The sequence below is a fragment of the Oncorhynchus kisutch genome, linkage group LG6, assembly GCF_002021735.2.
Source record: "Oncorhynchus kisutch isolate 150728-3 linkage group LG6, Okis_V2, whole genome shotgun sequence".
NCBI lineage: Eukaryota > Metazoa > Chordata > Actinopteri > Salmoniformes > Salmonidae > Oncorhynchus > Oncorhynchus kisutch.
The window spans coordinates 11,316,614-11,336,613 of record NC_034179.2 but is presented as its reverse complement, the minus strand read 5'-3'; the positions used below and the strand labels follow the sequence as shown (position 1 = coordinate 11,336,613).

Sequence of the window (20,000 nt, the reverse complement as noted above, 5' to 3'; positions counted from 1 at the left end):
AGCTTCCCCTCCCCAACTGACCGCCTATCGGACACAATAAGGCTACAACGCTGACATTCTTCAGTTCACTCACAGAGTCAATCAAACCTGTCTGTCCAGCGGCCACCAAGTCAGTTTAAAGGACCAGATGTTACCATTCCTTTTACTGTGTGTGTAACATTGAGCAGGGGACTCGGGGGAGGAAAGCTCTACTAGTCTGTAGACTTTGGGGTGGGGACTCAGAGGAGGAAAGCTCTACTAGTCTGTAGACTTTGGAGAGGGGACTCAGGGGAGGAAAGCTCTTCTAGTCTGTAGACTTTGGGGTGGGGACTCAGAGGAGGAAAGCTCTACTAATCTGTAGACTTTGGGGAGGGGACTCAGGGGAGGAAAGCTCTACTAGTCTGTAGACTTTGGGGAGGGGACTCAGGGGAGGAAAGCTCTACTAGTCTGTAGACGTTGGGGAGGGGATTCAGGGTAGGAAAGCTCTTCTAGTCTGTAAACTTTGGTGTGGGGACTCAGAGGAGGAAAGCTCTACTAATCTGTAGACTTTGGGGAGGGGACTCAGGGGAGGAAAGCTCTACTAGTCTGTAGACTTTGGGGAGGGGATTCAGGGTAGGAAAGCTCTTCTAGTCTGTAGACTTTGGTGTGGGGACTCAGAGAAGGTTGCCTGCTAGTCTTCTCTACTCCCCACACCTTATAAAGCCCATTCCTCAAAGCATTTTCTTTAAATTAATGACAATCAAACCTTCTGGTGAATTTGTACAAGGCCTATTTAGTTTACCTCTGAAAGAAATGCATTAATTAAGCTACATATTATCATGCAGAAATGTATCAGTATTTCAAAAATGGCCAGTGAAAGTTTACATTTTCCCATGCAGCACAATAACAGAAACAATATGCCTATAACCCCCATAGTTAATGGGCAAGGAAACCACTCTCAACCGGGGCTCCAATCCATACGATTAACCCGTGTTTAATGGCGACTTGGAGGTAGGCTACTCAGACAGACTGAGATGAGGCTACAGTGTCACTAATCTACTGTACTGATTGGCACCAGTCGCCAGGCTCTGACGTAAACAGAGTCGACATCGACAACATAGAGATCCTATTAAATGAACTAATTCTATGGTCCACATCCCAACTGTTTGGAATTGTCAAAGCAAAACGTGTTGTACAACAGCCGTGAACTTGTCCATGATGAGTAAATGTTGTAGCCTAATAAACAACGTTTATTACACATGTAGGCTACCTACATCAGAATCCCTTTGATTGACCAAGTACACCTACCCAGAATTTTTGTTGTTGATCCGGTGCAGCTTGCAATAGACACCGTAGAGAGACCGAAACAGACAGAGGAATTTACACAAGGTTACATCCTGTACATTACATAATACATCAATGGGTTTCACAGGGTAATAACTTTCTTTGACCAGAGGGAGGCAATAGTTTGTTGAGCTCATTCATGGGAAAAAGGTTCAGAGACATGCAACTAGGTTATTCAACATCAAAGGGAAACATGATATTAATATAGCACTAATAGCAATAACAGTAATGATAATAATGTGGATGTCATGATGTTATTATTACAATATCAACACTTATTATTATTAGGCATAGTTTTATTTTTGTTACTATTATTATTACCAGTAATGTTATTGTTATTATTACCAGTGATGCTATTATTATTATTACCAGTAATGTTATTGTTATTATTATCGGTGATGCTATTGTTATTGTTACCAGTAATGTTATTGTTATTATCATCAGTAATGTTATTGTTATTATTACCAGTAATGTTATTGGTATTGTTGCCAGTAATGTTATTGTTATTATTACCAGTAATGCTATTGTTGTTGTTGCCAGTAATGTTATTGTTATTATCAGTATTGTTGTTGTCATTGTTACCAGTAATGTTATTGTTATTAGTATCAGTAATGTTATTATTATCAGTAATGTTATTATTATCGGTAATGTTATTATTATCAGTAATGTTATTATTATCAGTATTGTTATTAGTATCGGTAATGTTATTGTTATTATTATCAGTAATGTTATTGTTATTATTATCAGTAATGTTATTAGTATCAGTAATGTTATTATTATCAGTAATGTTATTATTATCAGTAATGTTATTATTATCAGTAATGTTATTATTATCAGTATTGTTATTAGTATCGGTAATGTTATTGTTATTATTATCAGTAATGTTATTGTTATTATTATCAGTAATGTTATTATTATCAGTAATGTTATTATTATCAGTATTGTTATTATTATCAGTAATGTTATTATTATTATCGGCAATATTATTATTATTATCATCATCAGTAATGTTATTATTGTTATTATTATTATCAGTAATGTTATTATTATTATCGGCAATATTATTATTATTATCATCATCAGTAATGTTATTATTGTTATTATTATTATCTGTAATGTTATTGTTGTTATTATTATCGCCGGTAATGTTATTATCATCATAAGTAATGTTATTGTTGATGTTATTATTATCAGTAATGTTATTGTTGTTATTATTATCGCCGGTAATGTTATTATTATTATCAGTAATGTTATTATTGTTATTATTATTATCAGTAATGTTATTGTTGTTATTATTATCGCCGGTAATGTTATTATTATTATCAGTAATGTTATTGTTGTTATTATTATCGCCGGTAATGTTATTATTATTATCAGTAATGTTATTATTATTATTATCAGTAATGTTATTGTTGTTATTATTATCGCCGGTAATGTTATTATCATCATCAGTAATGTTATTGTTGATGTTATTATTATCATCAGTAATGTTATTGTTATTATTATTATCGGTAATGTTATTATTATCATCAGTAATGTTATTGTTATTATTATTATCGGTAATGTTATTATTATTATCAGTAATGTTATTGTTATTATCGGTAATGTTATTATTATTATCGGTAATGTTATTATTATCATCAGTAATGTTATTGTTATTATTATTATCGGTAATGTTATTATTATCATCAGTAATGTTATTGTTATTATTATTATCGGTAATGTTATTATTATTATCAGTAATGTTATTGTTATTATCGGCAATGTTATTGTTATTATCGGTAATGTTATTATTATTATCAGTAATGTTATTGTTGTTGTTATTATTATCATCAGTAATGTCATTATTATTATTATTATCGGTAATGTTGTTATTGTTGTTATCAGTAATGGTATTGTTGTTATTATTATTATCATCATCAGTAATGTTATTGTTGTTATTATTATCATCATCAGTAATGTTATTGTTGTTATTATTATTATCATCATCAGTAATGTTATTGTTGTTATTATTATTATCATCAGTAATGTTATTGTTGTTATCATCATCAGTAATGGTATTGTTGTTATCATCATCAGTAATGTTATTGTTGTTATCATCATCAGTAATGTTATTGTTGTTATCATCATCAGTAATGTTATTGTTGTTATCATCATCAGTAATGTTATTGTTGTTATCATCATCAGTAATGTTATTGTTGTTATCATCATCAGTAATGTTCTTGTTTTTATTATTAGCTGACTCATCAACGTAAATCATAGTTATTTGTATTTAGGCCTACTTCAATAATGTGATCATATGGCACAAAATTTTTAAAAAAGTAAAACAAATGTTTTGTCAAAAATGACACTGAGACCTCACTTGCTTTGGAAATGTTAACACATGTTTCCCATGCCAATAAAGCCCCTTGAATTGAATTGACAGAGGGAATGTATTATTTCTACAGTAAAAAGCCTTTCTAGCTCCATGTTTAATTTCCCACACCATCTTTTCGCATTATTTACAACGTTTTTCCATTGTAACTTTTGGAAAATGTAACTTTCCTACCAAAACGATGTCTCTGTATGTAGCAGCCTAAGCTACTTGATCTCTTGTTTGCGCAACACAATCACTTTTTTCAAGCGACAGGGTGTCTAGACACCCACGTGACGGGGCGCGCCAATGCGCACTGGAGACACAGAGCTCAGAGAGTTAGAAAGAGATAGCGAGCAAGAGAAGGCAAGGCTCTTCAACTATTCGCGTCATTCGCAGACGTTTTCTGAAGATCGCATCACTTCTTTGTCGCCACTCAAATCGCTTTATTCCTTAGTCTACGGAAACCTCATTCAATAAGTGTCTGGATTAATTTATAAAGGGATATTTCGACATATAATTCTGGTACAACGGACGGTAGACGGGGACTCTGTGCGACTGCCCTACTAAGGCAGATTTCTGTCTGGCACTAAAGCGGCTCCAGTTTTGGATTTGCTACCTAGTTTTGGATCTGTTTAGGGGATCCTTTCGTCCTCTCGCAACGTCTAAATCTATATTGAAGATCACATCATGTGCAGACAGATATGATATTTAGAAGATAAGGGATAACACGTAGACAACAGCCTGTGTTAAAGCCTTTTTGCTCTCGGATCAAGGATTGTGTGGATTATTTTTTTTCTACAGAAAACTGGACAGCTTCGTTTTTTTCCTCATGGATATATAGCCTAATTCTAGTATTTAACTAGGCAATTTATCTGCCCCAAATTACACAGATACCCAACTCGTAACCATATGCGTAAAATATCATCTGTTACAATGTTTATCTTTCTACATGGGCTACTGAATGAACGGAACGAATGAAGCATTTCATGTTCACAGTAGTTCAACGTTGTAACAAATTCTTTATGCTGCTATTTTGTATTCTAGATGCTCAACGTTCTTACATTGAAAAGTGTTTATATTTCGATATAGCTGCATTTTAGTTCGGACCATTATAGGTTTATAACTCCGTTAAGGTGATGGTGCATTTCTCCTTACAGAGAAGGTTACTATCACGACTGGAGCCTTGATTTTTTTTTGCGGGGTTGTTTTTTTTTATTAGATTTTTTATTAAAGACTGGCGTATGCTACAGATTTTCTTGCCTTCTCCAACTCCTAGTTTCTCCATACTATTATCTCAGGCTGCTTGTCGTTGCCTGTACACGGATCCCGGAATCTTCATGATTTGCGTACATCATGCTCGTTTTTTAGCCGGGAAATCCTCTTTTCGTCCCGCATGTTTAGGACCAAACGAACTGGGCTCGTCCGGCGACTCTGGAGGAGCCGTGCGCCGGTCGAGGGCGACGGGGATGCGGATACACGAACGCATGGATCCGGGGGTTGCTGTATGGGTAAATCGACGAAGGTTGCCGGAAAAACTAGCGCCGGAACGGATGCTGAATTGAAATCCCTGACCCACTCGATACTGAAACAAATAAAAGAGAAACAATTAGAGGGGCTCTTGCAAGCGGTCGAGTCAAAGGGGGGTGCGCGGAGCCCTTGCCTGCTCCTACCCAGCAAAGTGGACACCAAACTGGGTCAGCAGTCTTATTCCCTCCCCTTGCTGCTCTACAAAGTGTTTCGGTGGCCGGACCTCATGGATTGCTCGGAATTAAAAAGGCTGTCTTGCTGTGAATCCTATGGGGAAATGAACCCAGAACTCGTTTGCTGCAATCCGCACCACATGAGCAGGCTTTGTGAACTCGGTAAGTTATTTATATATATTTTTTAAACCATAGATTATAACGTGGAAAAAAAATCAGCAATTGCACAAATATAGACCTAGACTGTAATTGGTACACTGTTTAATATTGTGTGTGGGTAAATTGATTGGCATGTAAACTTTCCCAGACACAATTACCGGTTGTGTCAATTGCAACGCTATAGGTCAGACTTGGTTGGTATGACGTTTTAGCAGCACAACGGTTAGCATAATCACTATTTCCTTAAGGTTAGATGTATAAATTCTTCTTTCTAGGATATGGGAAATGAATCAACCTTTGCTTTGAATGGCCCTTCACAAATCAAAACAGTTGCAATTATATTATGGCCTTATTATTTATAAACGGTAGACGTATTTTATTGGTGTGGCCAAGGTTCTTCTTTTTAACTATGAAAGTCATTTACTTAAGAACAAAGTATTATTTACAATGACGGCCTATGAACAGCGGGATAATTGCCTTGTTGCCAGATTGCCAGACTTTTAGCTTGTCAGTTTAGGGATTCGATCTAGCAACCTTTCAGGTTACTGGCCCAACGCGCTAACCACAAGGCTACCTACTGCCCCTAGTTTGGCCTAGTTATTGTTTTTATTTATAGATTTATTTGCTTTTATACAAACATTTAAATAATTTTCTAAACTGCAGAGGGGATCTTGCTCTTAATTTGTAGGTTTCCTATACCATTATCTTCTGTAGAATGCATTTATTAAACCCCTCTTGTACAGTATTGTGAACCAGGATGGCTTCAAACAGTTGTAGGAAGTAGTCAGGGGGGTCTTGTCACATGAAAGTACATTTATTTGATTGGACGTGACCATCTTTAATGTAAGGCTACTTGTAATAACAAAGAAGATGCACAATATTCAACTATTTTAAATTTCCTATCCTTGACCTCCATGTATCTCGTTGTATTTGACAGTCAGTCTGGACCAAGTTAGTTTGCTTGCAGCCAGGCAGCGATTCCGATTGGAGTGTCCTGTTCTGGTGTGAGCAAAGAGGCCCGTATCTCCCACAGCCTGAGTCGGAGCCTAGTCAGATAGCCGCCTAGAGGCTGGCGCCAGGCGCCCCTTGTTTATCTCTTCGTCAGATATCAAGGCAATCGCCGCATGGCTGCCTCGCTGCCTGCCCTGCCTCCAACCCCCACTGATAACACAAACAGTTTCCCAAAAAGAATGCCAACTGTTATCATACGTTTCATCTTTCCCTGGAAGCTTTTTCTCATGCTCTGTTTTTGCTCTGTCTTTTCTCTCTCTCTCTTCTGTCTATTTCTTTTCATTTCAGAGTCCCCCCCTCCTCCTTATTCCCGATATCCAATGGACTTTCTTAAACCACCCGGTGAGTTTAGTTTTATTTTTCTCATGAATGTTAAGGTTTTTGGGGTTTGTATTTTTTCAGCATATGATTTTCCACGGTCATACACTTAAAATCAATACAAGATAATATATATATTTTTTTAGTAGTTATTTACCATTTGTGAAAAATATTACTGTATATTATAAATTTTATAACAATGTTATTACAACAAAGTTTACAGCAACATTATTACAACAAAGTTTACAACAACATTAAACTTTTGCCTGGTAATTTCTAAATACTTCTGTGAGGATATGGAAATGTTATGTTTGATTTATGGTGCTAGTCAGACTGAGAGAGGGCTGTCTGGGCAGCGCCAGGGCCGACCAGGGCCCTTTAATAGAATGGCGGGTAGCCAAGGCCAGGGCCGACCAGGGCCCTTTAATAGAATGGCGGGTAGCCAAGGCCAGGGCACTTTAATAGAATGGTGGGTAGCCAAGGCCAGGGCCGACCAGGGCCCTTTAATAGAATGGCGGGTAGCCAAGGCCAGGGCCCTTTAATAGAATGGCGGGTAGCCAAGGCCAGGGCCCTTTAATAGAATGGTGGGTAGCCAGGGCCGACCAGGGCCCTTTAATAGAATGGCGGGTAGCCAGGGCCGACCAGGGCCCTTTAATAGAATGGCGGGTAGCCAAGGCCAGGGCCCTTTAATAGAATGGCGGGTAGCCAAGGCCAGGGCCCTTTAATAGAATGGCGGGTAGCCAAGGCCAGGGCCGACCAGGGCCCTTTAATAGAATGGCGGTTGGCCAAGGCCAGGGCCCTTTAATAGAATGGCGGATAGCCAAGGCCAGGGCCTGACCAGGGCCCTTTCATAGAATGGCGGGTAGCCAAGGCCAGGGCCCTTTAATAGAATGGCGGGTAGCCAAGGCCAGGGCCCTTTAATAGAATGGCGGGTAGCCAAGGCCAGGGCCGACCAGGGCCCTTTAATAGAATGGCGGTTGGCCAAGGCCAGGGCCCTTTAATAGAATGGCGGATAGCCAAGGCCAGGGCCTGACCAGGGCCCTTTCATAGAATGGCGGATAGCCAAGGCCAGGGCCCGACCAGGGCCCTTTAATAGAATGGCGGGTAGCCAAGGCCAGGGCCCGACCAGGGCCCTTTAATAGAATGGCGGGTAGCCAAGGCCAGGGCCCGACCAGGGCCCTTTAATAGAATGGCGGGTAGCCAAGGCCAGGGCCCATTCCAGGCTGGCACCAGCTCTGCAGTGGTTGTCTGTCTGCACAAACTTTTGGCCGGAGGGGTGACCTATCAGGACAGATAAACAGTATTGGCACCAGAGGAGAGAGAGGAGACATACACAGGGAGGTAACATATACACACACACGCAGGACACACGTACGCAAGTGCCAGTGTGTGTGTGTGTGTGTGTGTGTGTGTGTGTGTGAAGGGGTGGTGCCGTCTGCAGGGAGGGGAGAGAGCTTATGGGAAATGTGGATCACAAACACAAGGGGAAAAACAGAAAGATTTATGGAGCCATGTTTTATCTGTTGAATGAATCTGACTGTAGATTATGGCTGAGGGTTTGGGAGTGTCACACTGCTATGTGTGTGTGTGTGTGTGCATGTGCGTAGAGCTTTTGTGTGTCCATGCAGGCCTGTCATTAGGTCTGTGAGCCATTTTAGAAGGAAGTCTATTATCTCAAATATATATATATATATATAACAGGATTTGTCTGCCAAAAAGGGAAGTTGGAAGATTAAACTGCTGTGTTTGCAGCTATAGACAATCATGAGACTCATCCAAGTCTCTAATATGGGCAGATAGATGTTTATTTTTTGTATTTAACTAGGCAAGTCAGTTAAGAACAAATTCTTATTTACAATGGCAGCCTACCGGGGAACAGTGTGTTAACTGCCTTGTTCAGGGGGCAGAACGACAGATTTTTACCTTGTCAGCTCGGGGATTCAATCTAGCAACCTTTCGGATAGTGGCCCAATGCTCTAACCACGAGGCTACCTGCCGCCTCCAGACTCTAACCACAAGGCTACCTGCCGCCTCTACACTCTAACCACGAGGCTACCTGCCGCCCTTGTCATGTCTATGTTAAACTTTAGATACATATGATACATGGTGATCATAATTTTAGTGGCGCAGCGGTCTAAGGCACTGCATCTCGGTGTCTACAGACACCCTGGTTCGAATCCAGGCTGTATCACAACCGGGCATGATTGGGAGTCCCATAGGGTGGTGCACAATTGGCCCAGCGTCGTCCGGGCTTGGCCGGTGTAGGCCTGTCATTGTAAATAAGAATTTGTTCTTAACTGACTTGCCTAGTTAAATAAAGGCAAAAAAAAAATGTCATAATTGAATAGATAGTGAATGAAGAGAAGAGGGGACGTTAAGCGAGGAACAGCTACTGAAGTCAGTTGAAGTGTTTCGATGGTGGCTGTGAGTCACTCCTTTATGAATCAGACAGTTTTGGGGTTTCCTGCATGACTTTGACCAGACCGCACAGAGAGAACGTCCCCTATTTCCTCTATAGTACACTACTTTTGACTTGACCTTTTTCCAAAAACAGTCAACTATATAGGGAACAGGGTGAAATTTGGGACAGGCCTAACGTCCCAGGGACTTCACCGCTGGGTCTGCTCTCTGGACTGGGTCTATCTGGGTAGGATGACATGGTTAGGGAGGCAGCCTCCTGCGAGGCTAGCTGGGTAGGATGACATGGTTAGGGAGGCAGCTTCCTGCGAGGCTAGCTGGGTAGGATGACATGGTTAGGGAGGCAGCTTCCTGCGAGGCTAGCTGGGTAGGATGACATGGTTAGGGAGGCAGCTTCCTGCGAGGCTAGCTGGGTAGGATGACATGGTTAGGGAGGCAGCTTCCTGCGAGGCTAGCTGGGTAGGATGACATGGTTAGGGAGGCAGCTTCCTGCGAGGCTTCACTAATGTCTACTACACTTCAACTGGAGTGCCACACACACACACACACACACACACACACACACACACACACACACACACACACACACACACACACACACACACACACACACACACACACACACACACACTCTCTCTAGTCTCTCCTCTGGTCATGGTGAGGTGGAAAGAAGCAAGAGAGATGGAGGAAGACAGAAAGAGAGAGGGAGGAAGACAGAAAGAGAGAGGGAGGAAGACAGAAAGAGAGAGGGAGGAAGACAGAAAGAGAGATGGAGGAAGACAGAAAGAGAGAGGGAGGAAGACACCAAGAGAGGGAGGGATATGGAGAGAGAGAGGGAGGAAGACACTGAGAGAGGGAGGGATATGGAGTGAGAGAGGGAGGAAAGGAAGACACCGAGAGAGAGAGGGAGGAAGACACCAAGAAAGGGAGGGATATGGAGTGAGAGAGGGAGGAAAGGAAGACACCGAGAGAGGGAGGGATATGGAGAGAGAGAGGGAGGACGACACTGAGAGAGGGAGGGATATGGAGTGAGAGAGGGAGGAAGACACCAAGAGAGAGAGAGGGAGGGATATGGAGAGAGAGAGGGAGGAAAGGAAGACACAGAGAGAGGGAGGGATATGGAGAGAGAGAGGGAGGAAAGGAAGACACCGAGAGAGGGAGGGATATGGAGTGAGAGAGGGAGGAAGACACCGAGAGAGAGAGAGGGAGGGATATGGAGAGAGAGAGGGAGGAAAGGAAGACACCGAGAGAGGGAGGGAGGGATATGGAGAGAGAGAGGGAGGAAAGGAAGACACCGAGAGAGGGAGGGATATGGAGAGAGAGAGGGAGGAAGACACCGAGAGAGGGAGGGATATGGAGAGAGAGAGGGAGGAAGACACCGAGAGAGGGAGGGAAGGATATGGAGAGAGAGAGGGAGGAAAGAAAAACAGAGAGAAGGAGGAAAAGCCACATTACCATGCTAACTAACATCTCTGACTCCTCACCACAGTGTTCCACTGGCCACATTACCATGCTAACTAACATCTCTGACTCCTCACCACAGTGTTCCACTGGCCACATTACCATGCTAACTAACATCTCTGACTCCTCACCACAGTGTTCCACTGGCCACATTACCATGCTAACTAACATCTCTGACTCCTCACCACAGTGTTCCACTGGCCACATTATCAAATGGATTACATGGTGGTCGGGTCTTCGTAGCAATGCTGTGCCTCGTCACTCACAATAGGTGGAATACCCCAGGGTTCCTGTCCCACAACACCTGCAGATATAACACATAGTATATATTATTGATGATGACAGGCATAGCTGTGTCTTAGAAAGAGGTTTTTCTCTGCCTGCCCTTGGGTTCTATAGTGTGTGTATGTCAACTTTGACTCCCCTGGGGGTTAAGAGCATGATCTTGTTAGGTCCTTGTAAGTGTCTTTGCAGAACCATTAGAACCAAGTACTGAACATGTAGAACAAGGACAAAGATCCATTCGATGGCCAGACAGACACACAGACAATCAATCCTTACTGGACCCAGAGCTGGTCGTTCGCTGGTCAAGTTCAATAGACGGACTGAATGACTGTCACTGAATGACTGCAACTGAATGACTGCCACTGAATGACTGCAACTGAATTACTGCCACTGAATGACTGCAACTGAATGACTGCAACTGAATGACTGCCACTGAATGACTGCCACGTCATGGGCACTACAGATCCGAGTGTGTGTGGACACTTAGCCAACAGGACATGTGATTAATAATCACTTCATAGTAATACGAGTCAGTAATAAGGGTTTAGTAGTTCATTGATATTTCCAATGTCTGAAGTTTATGACTATATTATATAATCATTCAGCTATAAAAACACCAAGGGGAGTCAGACTTATGTTTCAGTGTCTGTTGCTGAATGCGTAAATCTGAACAAGAGAGCGTGAGAGTGTTTGTGAGAGAGAGACGAGAGAGGGGGGGGGGGGTTCTTTATGGAACAGGAATCAGATGTACGTGTCAGTCTGTCTCTCCACGGTCATTACCAGAGCTGCCGTGGTAATACCTAGTTTGTTTTAGCTCCCTGGAAAATGAATCATACAGTGTTTGAAGCTGCTGCCTCCCTCTCTCTCCCCCTCCATCTCTCTCTCTCTCCCCTCTCTCTCTTTTTGTCTCTCTCTCTCCCTCTTCCCCCCTCCATCTCTCTCTCTCTCACTCTCTCTCTCTTTCGCCCTCTCTCTCTCTGCCTCTCTCTCTCTCTCGCCCTCTCTCCCTCCTCTCTCTCTCTCTCTCTCTCTCTCTCTCTCTCTCTCTCTCTCTCTCTCTCTCTTCTCTCTCTCTCTCTGCCTCTCTCTCTCTCGCCCTCTCTCCCTCCTCTCTCTCTCTCTGCCTCTTTCTCTCTCTCTCTCTGCCTCTCTTTCTCTCTCTCTCGCCCTCTCTCTCTGCCTCTCTCTCTCGCCCTCTCTCTATCTCTCCTCTCGCTCTCTGCCTCTCTTTCTCTCTCTCTCTCTCTCTCTCTCTCTCTCTCTCTCTCTCTCTCTCTCTCTCTCTCTCTCTCTCTCTCTCTCTCTCTCTCTCTCTCTCTCTCTTTATGTTAGTTTCTGTTTTACACCGCCCCCCTCTCTTTCTCCATCACTCTCTCTGACTGGATCTTCCAGATCTTGGTTCTGGATGAGCTCCACCTCAGGCCTGTGGTCAGTGAACCGTGCCCAGGAAACCAGGCCTGCCTCCTGGACAGCCATGAAAGAGAGGCAGGCTGTTTCACCGTGGCCCTGCATCTCTTTAGGTTGACCACAGTACCGGGGCTGGTCTAGCCTAGGCGTGAACTAGCCTGGTCCCAGATAGGTTGGTGCTGTCTTTCCAACTACTGGTCATTCATGAGTTGGCAAGACAGCACAAACAGATCTGGAACCAGGCTAGAATCCTGTCTCTAATTTGTAGGCAGTAATGCTAGTAGTCTTGCATTGCCTAATGGGGCTGTGCTCTGCTCTGCTCTCAGGCTCTGGTGATGGAAGGTGTAGGACAGAGTCCGTTGACATATAGAATGGAATGTATCATTACTGAATACCAGCCAGCCAGCCAGTCAGCCAGCCAGTCAGTCAGTCAGCTAGACACTGAGACACAGCCCAGCCAGCAGGTCAGTCAGTCAGCCAGTCAGAGACAGCATAGCCAGCGATAGAGTCAGTTCCTCTCCTTCCCTCCCCTAGCTCCCTGGTGTTTTAACAGAGTCCTTCTGATCCTAGAGAGGCTGAGACTGGAAAAGCTTCATGACTGGATCTGATGTGAGAGTAGTAGTCGTCTTATAGAGGAGTTATATACACGACATAGAGGAGTTATAATACTACACAGAAGAGTTATATACACGACATAGGGGAGTTATAATACTACACAGAAGAGTTATATACACGACATAGAGGAGTTATAATACTACACAGAAGAGTTATATACACTACATAGAGGAGTTATAATACTACACAGAGTTATAATACTACACAGAGTTATAATACTACACAGAGTTATACTACTACATAGAGTTATAATACTACATAGAGTTATAATACTACATAGAGTTATAATACTACACAGAGTTATAATACTACACAGAGTTATAATACTACATAGAGTTATAATACTACATAGAGTTATAATACTACACAGAGTTATAATACTACATAGAGTTATAATACTACATAGAGTTATAATACTACATAGAGTTATAATACTACATAGAGTTATATTACTATATAGAGTTATATTACTATATAGAGGTGTTATAAACACTACATAGAAGATCAATTACACATATCCCTTGCTGCTACGTCTCCTATTGGTGGCATCACTATTAGATCACTTGGGGTTCATCTCAGCAGGGACAGGGGGTTCATCTCAGCAGGGATGGGGGGTTCATATCAGCAGGGACAGGGGGTTCATCTCAGCAGGGATGGGGGGTTCATATCAGCAGGGACAGGGGGTTCATCTCAGCAGGGACAGGGGGTTCATCTCAGCAGGGACAGGGGGTTCATCTCAGCAGGGACAGGGGGTTCATCTCAGCAGGGACAGGGGGTTCATCTCAGCAGGGACAGGGGGTTCATCTCAGCAGGGACAGGGGGTTCATCTCAGCAGGGACAGGGGGTTCATCTCAGCAGGGACAGGGGGTTCATCTCAGCAGGGACAGGGGAGACCAACGGAGACCGGAGAGAGAGAGTTTCCTCTGTCGGCTAGTATGCCATTAAGAAAATGTACTGTACACAGTTTTCAAGGCTGGGGCTATTTCCTGTCTCACTCATTGTTTTGGGGTTGATGGAGTGCATCCTGCTAACCTGTATATTCCTATTAGAGACTAGCTTTGATACACTCTCTGTCTCCCACATGACACACTATTCCATATGTAGTGCACTAGTTTTGACCAGGGCCTATAGGGAGTCCCATAGGGCTCCAGTCGAAGGTAGTCTATTTATAGGGAATAGGGTGCCATTTTGGGACGGAACCAGGCTCTGATATGTAAAGTAGTGTTAGGATACAATGGAGTCAGACATGTTTTTTAGGGCAAAGCCTCTTTTCCCTCCAAGCCAGCCATGTATTTATTCTGGGCCTCTGAGACATTTGGAGAGAAGAAAAAAAAGGAAAACCTGATTGCGTTGGAAGGGTTGGTTGGTTTTCCGGGGTTGGGACTGGGAGAAGTAGCAGAGCAGGGGCACTGCTGTGTGTTTTATGTGGTGTGTTGAGACCTGCCAGGTCCTGCTGTCAGCCAGCAACTCTCTCTACCTCTCTCTCTCCATCCACCAAAATGGCCGCTCTAGTTGTCTCTCTGAGGAGAGACTGCTGAGGATTATGGGATTAGTCGTGGTTTGTGTTGGAGGCCTTCCCCTTCAGTTCTCAGGACTAGTCGTACTCTCTGTTAGAGGGCTGTTAAGACGTGATGTGTGGCTATACTTCTGTCTCTTTCTGGTGGTATGGTATATTTTATGTTATTTCACCAGAAAGACAAGCAGTGAGATGGCCAAAAGTATGTGGACACCTGCTCGTCAAACATCTCATTCCAAAATCATAGACATTAATATGGAGTTGGTCCCCTCTTTGCTGCTATAACAGCCTCCTCTCTTCTGGGAAGGCTTTCCACTAGATGTTGGAACATTGCTGCTATAACAGCCTCCTCTCTTCTGGGAAGGCTTTCCACTAGATGTTGGAACATTGCTGTGGGGACTTGCTTCCATTCAGCCACAAGAGTGAGGTCGGGCACTGATGTTGGGTCAATTAGGCCTGGCTCACAGTCGGCGTTCCAATTCATCCCAAAGGTGTTCGATGGGGTTGAGGTCAGGGCTCTGTGCAGGCCAGTCAAGTCCTTCCACACCGATCTCGACAAACCATTTCTGTATGGACCTTGCTTTGTGCCCGGGGGCATTCTCATGCTGAAACAGGAAAGGGCCTTCCCCAAACTGTTCCCACAAAGCGTTACGATTTCCGTTCCCTGGAACTAAGGGTAGGCCCAGTAAGGCCATTCTACTGGCAATGTTTGTCTATGGAGATTGCATGGCAGTGTGCTCGATTTTACACACCTGTCAGCAATTGGTGTGGCTGAAATAGCCGAATCCACTTATTGGAAGGGGTGTCCACATACTGCTGTAAATACAGTGTAGGTTGTGAGTTAGCAGTAGTGTCTGTGGTTCTGTGAGGTTAGTGCTCCTGGCTAGCTGTTTGAACTGACTGAAAGACTCCCAGACCTCAGTGGTCCAGTGGGTCTTCATTTAGCCTGTGTGATTGACAGCTCTCTGCTCTCTGCTCAAACTGTGGTTGGTCTCTCATTCTAACACACTGTATTTTACCTCTGTCTCTCTCCTCTTCTCTCACACTCCCTCCTTCTTTCTGTTCAGATTCTCCAGACTCGGGGCCTTCATCCACAGAGACTGGAGGAACTACCTACTCGGCCCCTGTGGGGCTCTCAGGTAAGACGGAAGGCCATGGTTTTAATTTATCTCTCTCACTCTTTCTGTTGCTCTCTCTTTCTGTCCCCCACCCTCCCTCTGTCATGATGCTCTGGCTAGCTGGAGGGGCCCCCACCCTCCCTCTGTCATGATGTTCTGGCTAGCTGGAGGGGCCCCCACCCTCCCTCTGTCATGATGTTCTGGCTAGCTGGAGGGGCCACCACCTTCCCTCTGTCATGATGTTCTGGCTAGCTGGAGGGGCCCCCACCCTCCCTCTGTCATGATGTTCTGGCTAGCTGGAGGGGCCACCACCCTCCCTCTGTCATGATGCTCTGGCTAGCTGGAGGGGCCCCCACCCTCCCTCTGTCATGATGTTCTGGCTAGCTGGAAGGGCCACCACCCTCCCTCTGTCATGATGCTCTGGCTAGCTGGAGGGGCCCCCACCCTCCCTCTGTCATGATGTTCTGGCTAGCTGGAAGGGCCACCACCCTCCCTCTGTCATGATGTTCTGGCTAGCTGGAAGGGCCACCACCCTCCCTCTGTCATGATGCTCTGGCTAGCTGGAGGGGCCCCCACCCTCCCTCTGTCATGATGCTCTGGCTAGCTGGAGAGGCCCCCACCCTCCCTCTGTCATGATGCTCTGGCTAGCTGGAGGGGCCCCCACCCTCCCTCTGTCATGATGTTCTGGCTAGCTGGAAGGGCCACCACCCTCACTCTGTCATGATGCTCTGGCTAGCTGGAGGGGCCCCCACCCTCCCTCTGTCATGATGTTCTGGCTAGCTGGAGGGGCCACCACCCTCCCTCTGTCATGATGGTCTGGCTAGCTGGAGGGGCCCCCACCCTCCCTCTGTCATGATGTTCTGGCTAGCTGGAAGGGCCACCACCCTCCCTCTGTCATGATGCTCTGGCTAGCTGGAGGGGCCCCCACCCTCCCTCTGTCATGATGTTCTGGCTAGCTGGAGGGGCCACCACCCTCCCTCTGTCATGATGTTCTGGCTAGCTGGAGGGGCCACCACCCTCCCTCTGTCATGATGCTCTGGCTAGCTGGAGGGGCCCCCACCCTCCCTCTGTCATGATGTTCTGGCTAGCTGGAGGGGCCACCACCCTCCCTCTGTCATGATGCTCTGGCTAGCTGGAGGGGCCCCCACCCTCCCTCTGTCATGATCTCTGGCCTCTTCTTCCCCTCTTAGCTGTAATAAAGGAAGGAAGGCATGTTCCTAGAGGTCCACATGAATTCCTCCTCTTCTCCTCTCCTTCTGTTTCCTATCTGTTTTGTTTGATGTAATCCAAACAGAAAACGCAGTTTGCTTCAGGGAGCACCGGCTAGTTTGTGTGTGTATGTGTGTGTGTGTTTGCGCTTTTCGTGGTTTTGCCCTGGATGAGGATCCGAGCTAAGACATTTCCGCGTGTTTCTTGTGAGCCGGTAATCATGTCATCAGTGGATGACAATGGGCCAAGCCATCTAAAGCTGGATGAAGCTCTGTCATTACTGTACCCTCCAAGGGAACATGAACACAAACACGCTGTAAAGGTTGTCTGTTAGATGGTTGGTAAAGGTTGTCTATTAGATGGTTGGTAAAGGTTGTCTATTAGATGGTTGGTAAAGGTTGTCTGTTAGATGGTTGGTAAAGGTTGTCTATTAGATGGTTGGTAAAGGTTGTATATTAGATGGTTGGTAAAGGTTGCCTGTTAGATGGTTGGTAAAGGTTGTCTGTTAGATGGTTGGTAAAGGTTGTCTATTAGATGGTTGGTAAAGGTTGTCTGTTAGATGGTTGGTAAAGGTTGTCTATTAGATGGTTGGTAAAGGTTGTCTATTAGATGGTTGGTAAAGGTTGTCTGTTAGATGGTTGGTAAAGGTTGTCTGTTAGATGGTTGGTAAAGGTTGTCTGTTAGATGGTTGGTAAAGGTTGTCTGTTAGATGGTTGGTAAAGGTTGTCTGTTAGATGGTTGGTAAAGGTTGTCTGTTAGATGGTTGGTAAAGGTTGTCTGTTAGATGGTTGGTAAATGTTGTCTGTTAGATGGTTGGTAAAGGTTGTCTATTAGATGGTTGGTAAAGGTTGTCTGTTAGATGGTTGGTAAATGTTGTCTGTTAGATGGTTGGTAAAGGTTGTCTGTTAGATGGTTGGTAAAGGTTGTCTGTTAGATGGTTGGTAAAGGTTGCCTGTTAGATGGTTGGTAAAGGTTGTCTGTTAGATGGTTGGTAAAGGTTGTCTATTAGATGGTTGGTAAAGGTTGTCTGTTAGATGGTTGGTAAAGGCTGTATGTTTAGGGCCAAATAAAATTATAGTTTGTTCAGTATTTATCTTTCCAATTATTATTATTATTTTTTGTTTTCTCATGATTCAGTTGGGTCTAATTGCGTTGCTGTTCTGGGGCACTGTGGGGTGTGTTTGTGAACAGAGCCCCAGAACCAGCTTTCTTAGGGGACTGTTCTCCAGGTTCATCTCTCTGTGGTTGATGGCTTTGTTATGGAAGGTTTGGGAATCACTTCCTTTAAGGTGGTTGTAGAAATTAATGTCTCTGTCTCTCTCTCTCTCTCTCTCTCTCTCTCTCCCTCTCTCTCTCTCTCTCTCTCTCTCTCTCTCTCTCTCTCTCTGTCTCTCTCTCTCTCTCTCTCTCCTCTCTCTCTCTCTCTCTCCCTCTCTCTCTCTCTCTCTCTCTCTCTCTCTCTGTCTCTCTCTCTGTCTCTCTCTCTCTCTGTCTCTCTCTCTCTCTCTCTCTCTCTCTGTCTCTCTCTCTGTCTCTCTCTGTCTCTCTGTCTCTCTCTCTCTCTCTCTCTCTCTCTCTCTCTCTCTTTCTTCTCTTCTCTCTCTCTCCCTGTCAATTCAATTCAAGGGGCTTTATTGGCATGGGAAACATGTGTTAACATTGCCAAAGCAAGTGAGGTAGATAATATACAAAGTGAAATAAACAATAAAAATGAACAGTAAACATTAAACATACAGAAGTTTCAAAACAATAAAGACATTACAAATGTCATATTATATATATATATATATATATATATATATATATATATATATATATATATACAGTGTTGTAACAATGTACAAATCGTTAAAGTACACAAGATAAAATAAATAAGCATAAATATGGGTTGTATTTACAATGGTGTTTGTTCTTCACTGGTTGCCCTTTTCTCATGGCAACAGGTCACAAATCTTGCTGCTGTGATGTCACACTGTGGAATTTCACCCAGTAGATATGGGAGTTTATCAAAATTGGATTTGTTTTCGAATTCTTTGTGGATCTGTGTAATCTGAGGGAAATATGTGTCTCTAATATGGTCATACATTGGGCAGGAGGTTAGGAAGTGCAGCTCAGTTTCCACCTCATTTTGTGGGCAGTGAGCACATAGACTGTCTCTCTTGAGAGCCATGTCTGCCTACGGCGGCCTTTCTCAATAGCAAGGCTATGCTCACTGAGTCTGTACATAGTCAAGCTTTCCTTAAGTTTGGGTCAGTCACAGTGGTCAGGTATTCCTGCCGCTGTGTACTCTCTGTTTAGGGCCAAATAGCATTCTAGTTTGCTCTGTTTTTTTGTTCATTCTTTCCAATGTGTCAAGTAATTATCTTTTTGTTTTCTCATGATTTGGTTGGGTCTAATTGTGCTGCTGTCCTGGGGCTCTGTAGGGTGTGTTTGTGTTTGTGAACAGAGCCCCAGGACCAGCTTTGCTTAGGGGACTCTTCTCCAGGTTCATCTCTCTGTAGGTTGATGGCTTTGTTATTGAAGGTTTGGGAATCGCTTCCTTTTAGGTGGTTGTAGAATTTAACGGCTCTTTTCTGGATTTTGATAATTAGTGGGTATCGGCCTAATTCTGCTCTACATACATTATTTGGTGTTTACGTTGTACACAGAGGATATTTTTGCAGAATTCTGCATGCGGAGTCTCAATTTAGTGTTTGTCCTATTTTGTGAAGTCTTGGTTGGTGAGCGGACCCCAGACCTCACAACCATAAAGGGCAATGGGTTCTATGACTGATTCAAGTATTTTTAGCCAAATCCTAATTGGTATGTTGAAATTCATGTTCCTTTTGATGGCATAGAATGCCCTTCTTGCCTTGTCTCTCAGATCGTTCACAGCTTTGTGGAAGTTACCTGTGGTGCTGATGTTTAGGCCAAGGTATGTATAGTTTTTTCTGTGCTCTAGGGCAACGGTGTCTAGATGGAATTTGTATTTGTGGTCCTGGTGACTGGACCTTTTTTGGAACACCATTATTTTGGTCTTACTGAGATTTGCTGTCAGGGCCCAGGTCTGCCAGAACCTGTGCATAAGATCTAGGTGCTGCTGTAGGCCCTCCTTGGTTGGTGACAGAAGCACCAGATCATCAGCA

General features: G+C 43.9%; 1 protein-coding gene across 1 annotated transcript in view; it reads left to right on the top strand.

The window, feature by feature from the left end:
- The first annotated feature begins 3,972 nt into the window (after positions 1–3,972).
- Positions 3,973–20,000, top strand: part of smad7 (SMAD family member 7) — a 40,015-nt gene continuing 23,987 nt past the window's right edge. Inside the window, exons 1-3 of the mRNA XM_020484781.2 lie at positions 3,973–5,520; positions 6,817–6,870; positions 15,616–15,687. Coding sequence (XP_020340370.1) covers positions 5,052–5,520; positions 6,817–6,870; positions 15,616–15,687 — 595 coding nt within the window. The 5' untranslated portion in view covers positions 3,973–5,051. The remainder of the gene's footprint in view (positions 5,521–6,816; positions 6,871–15,615; positions 15,688–20,000) is intronic.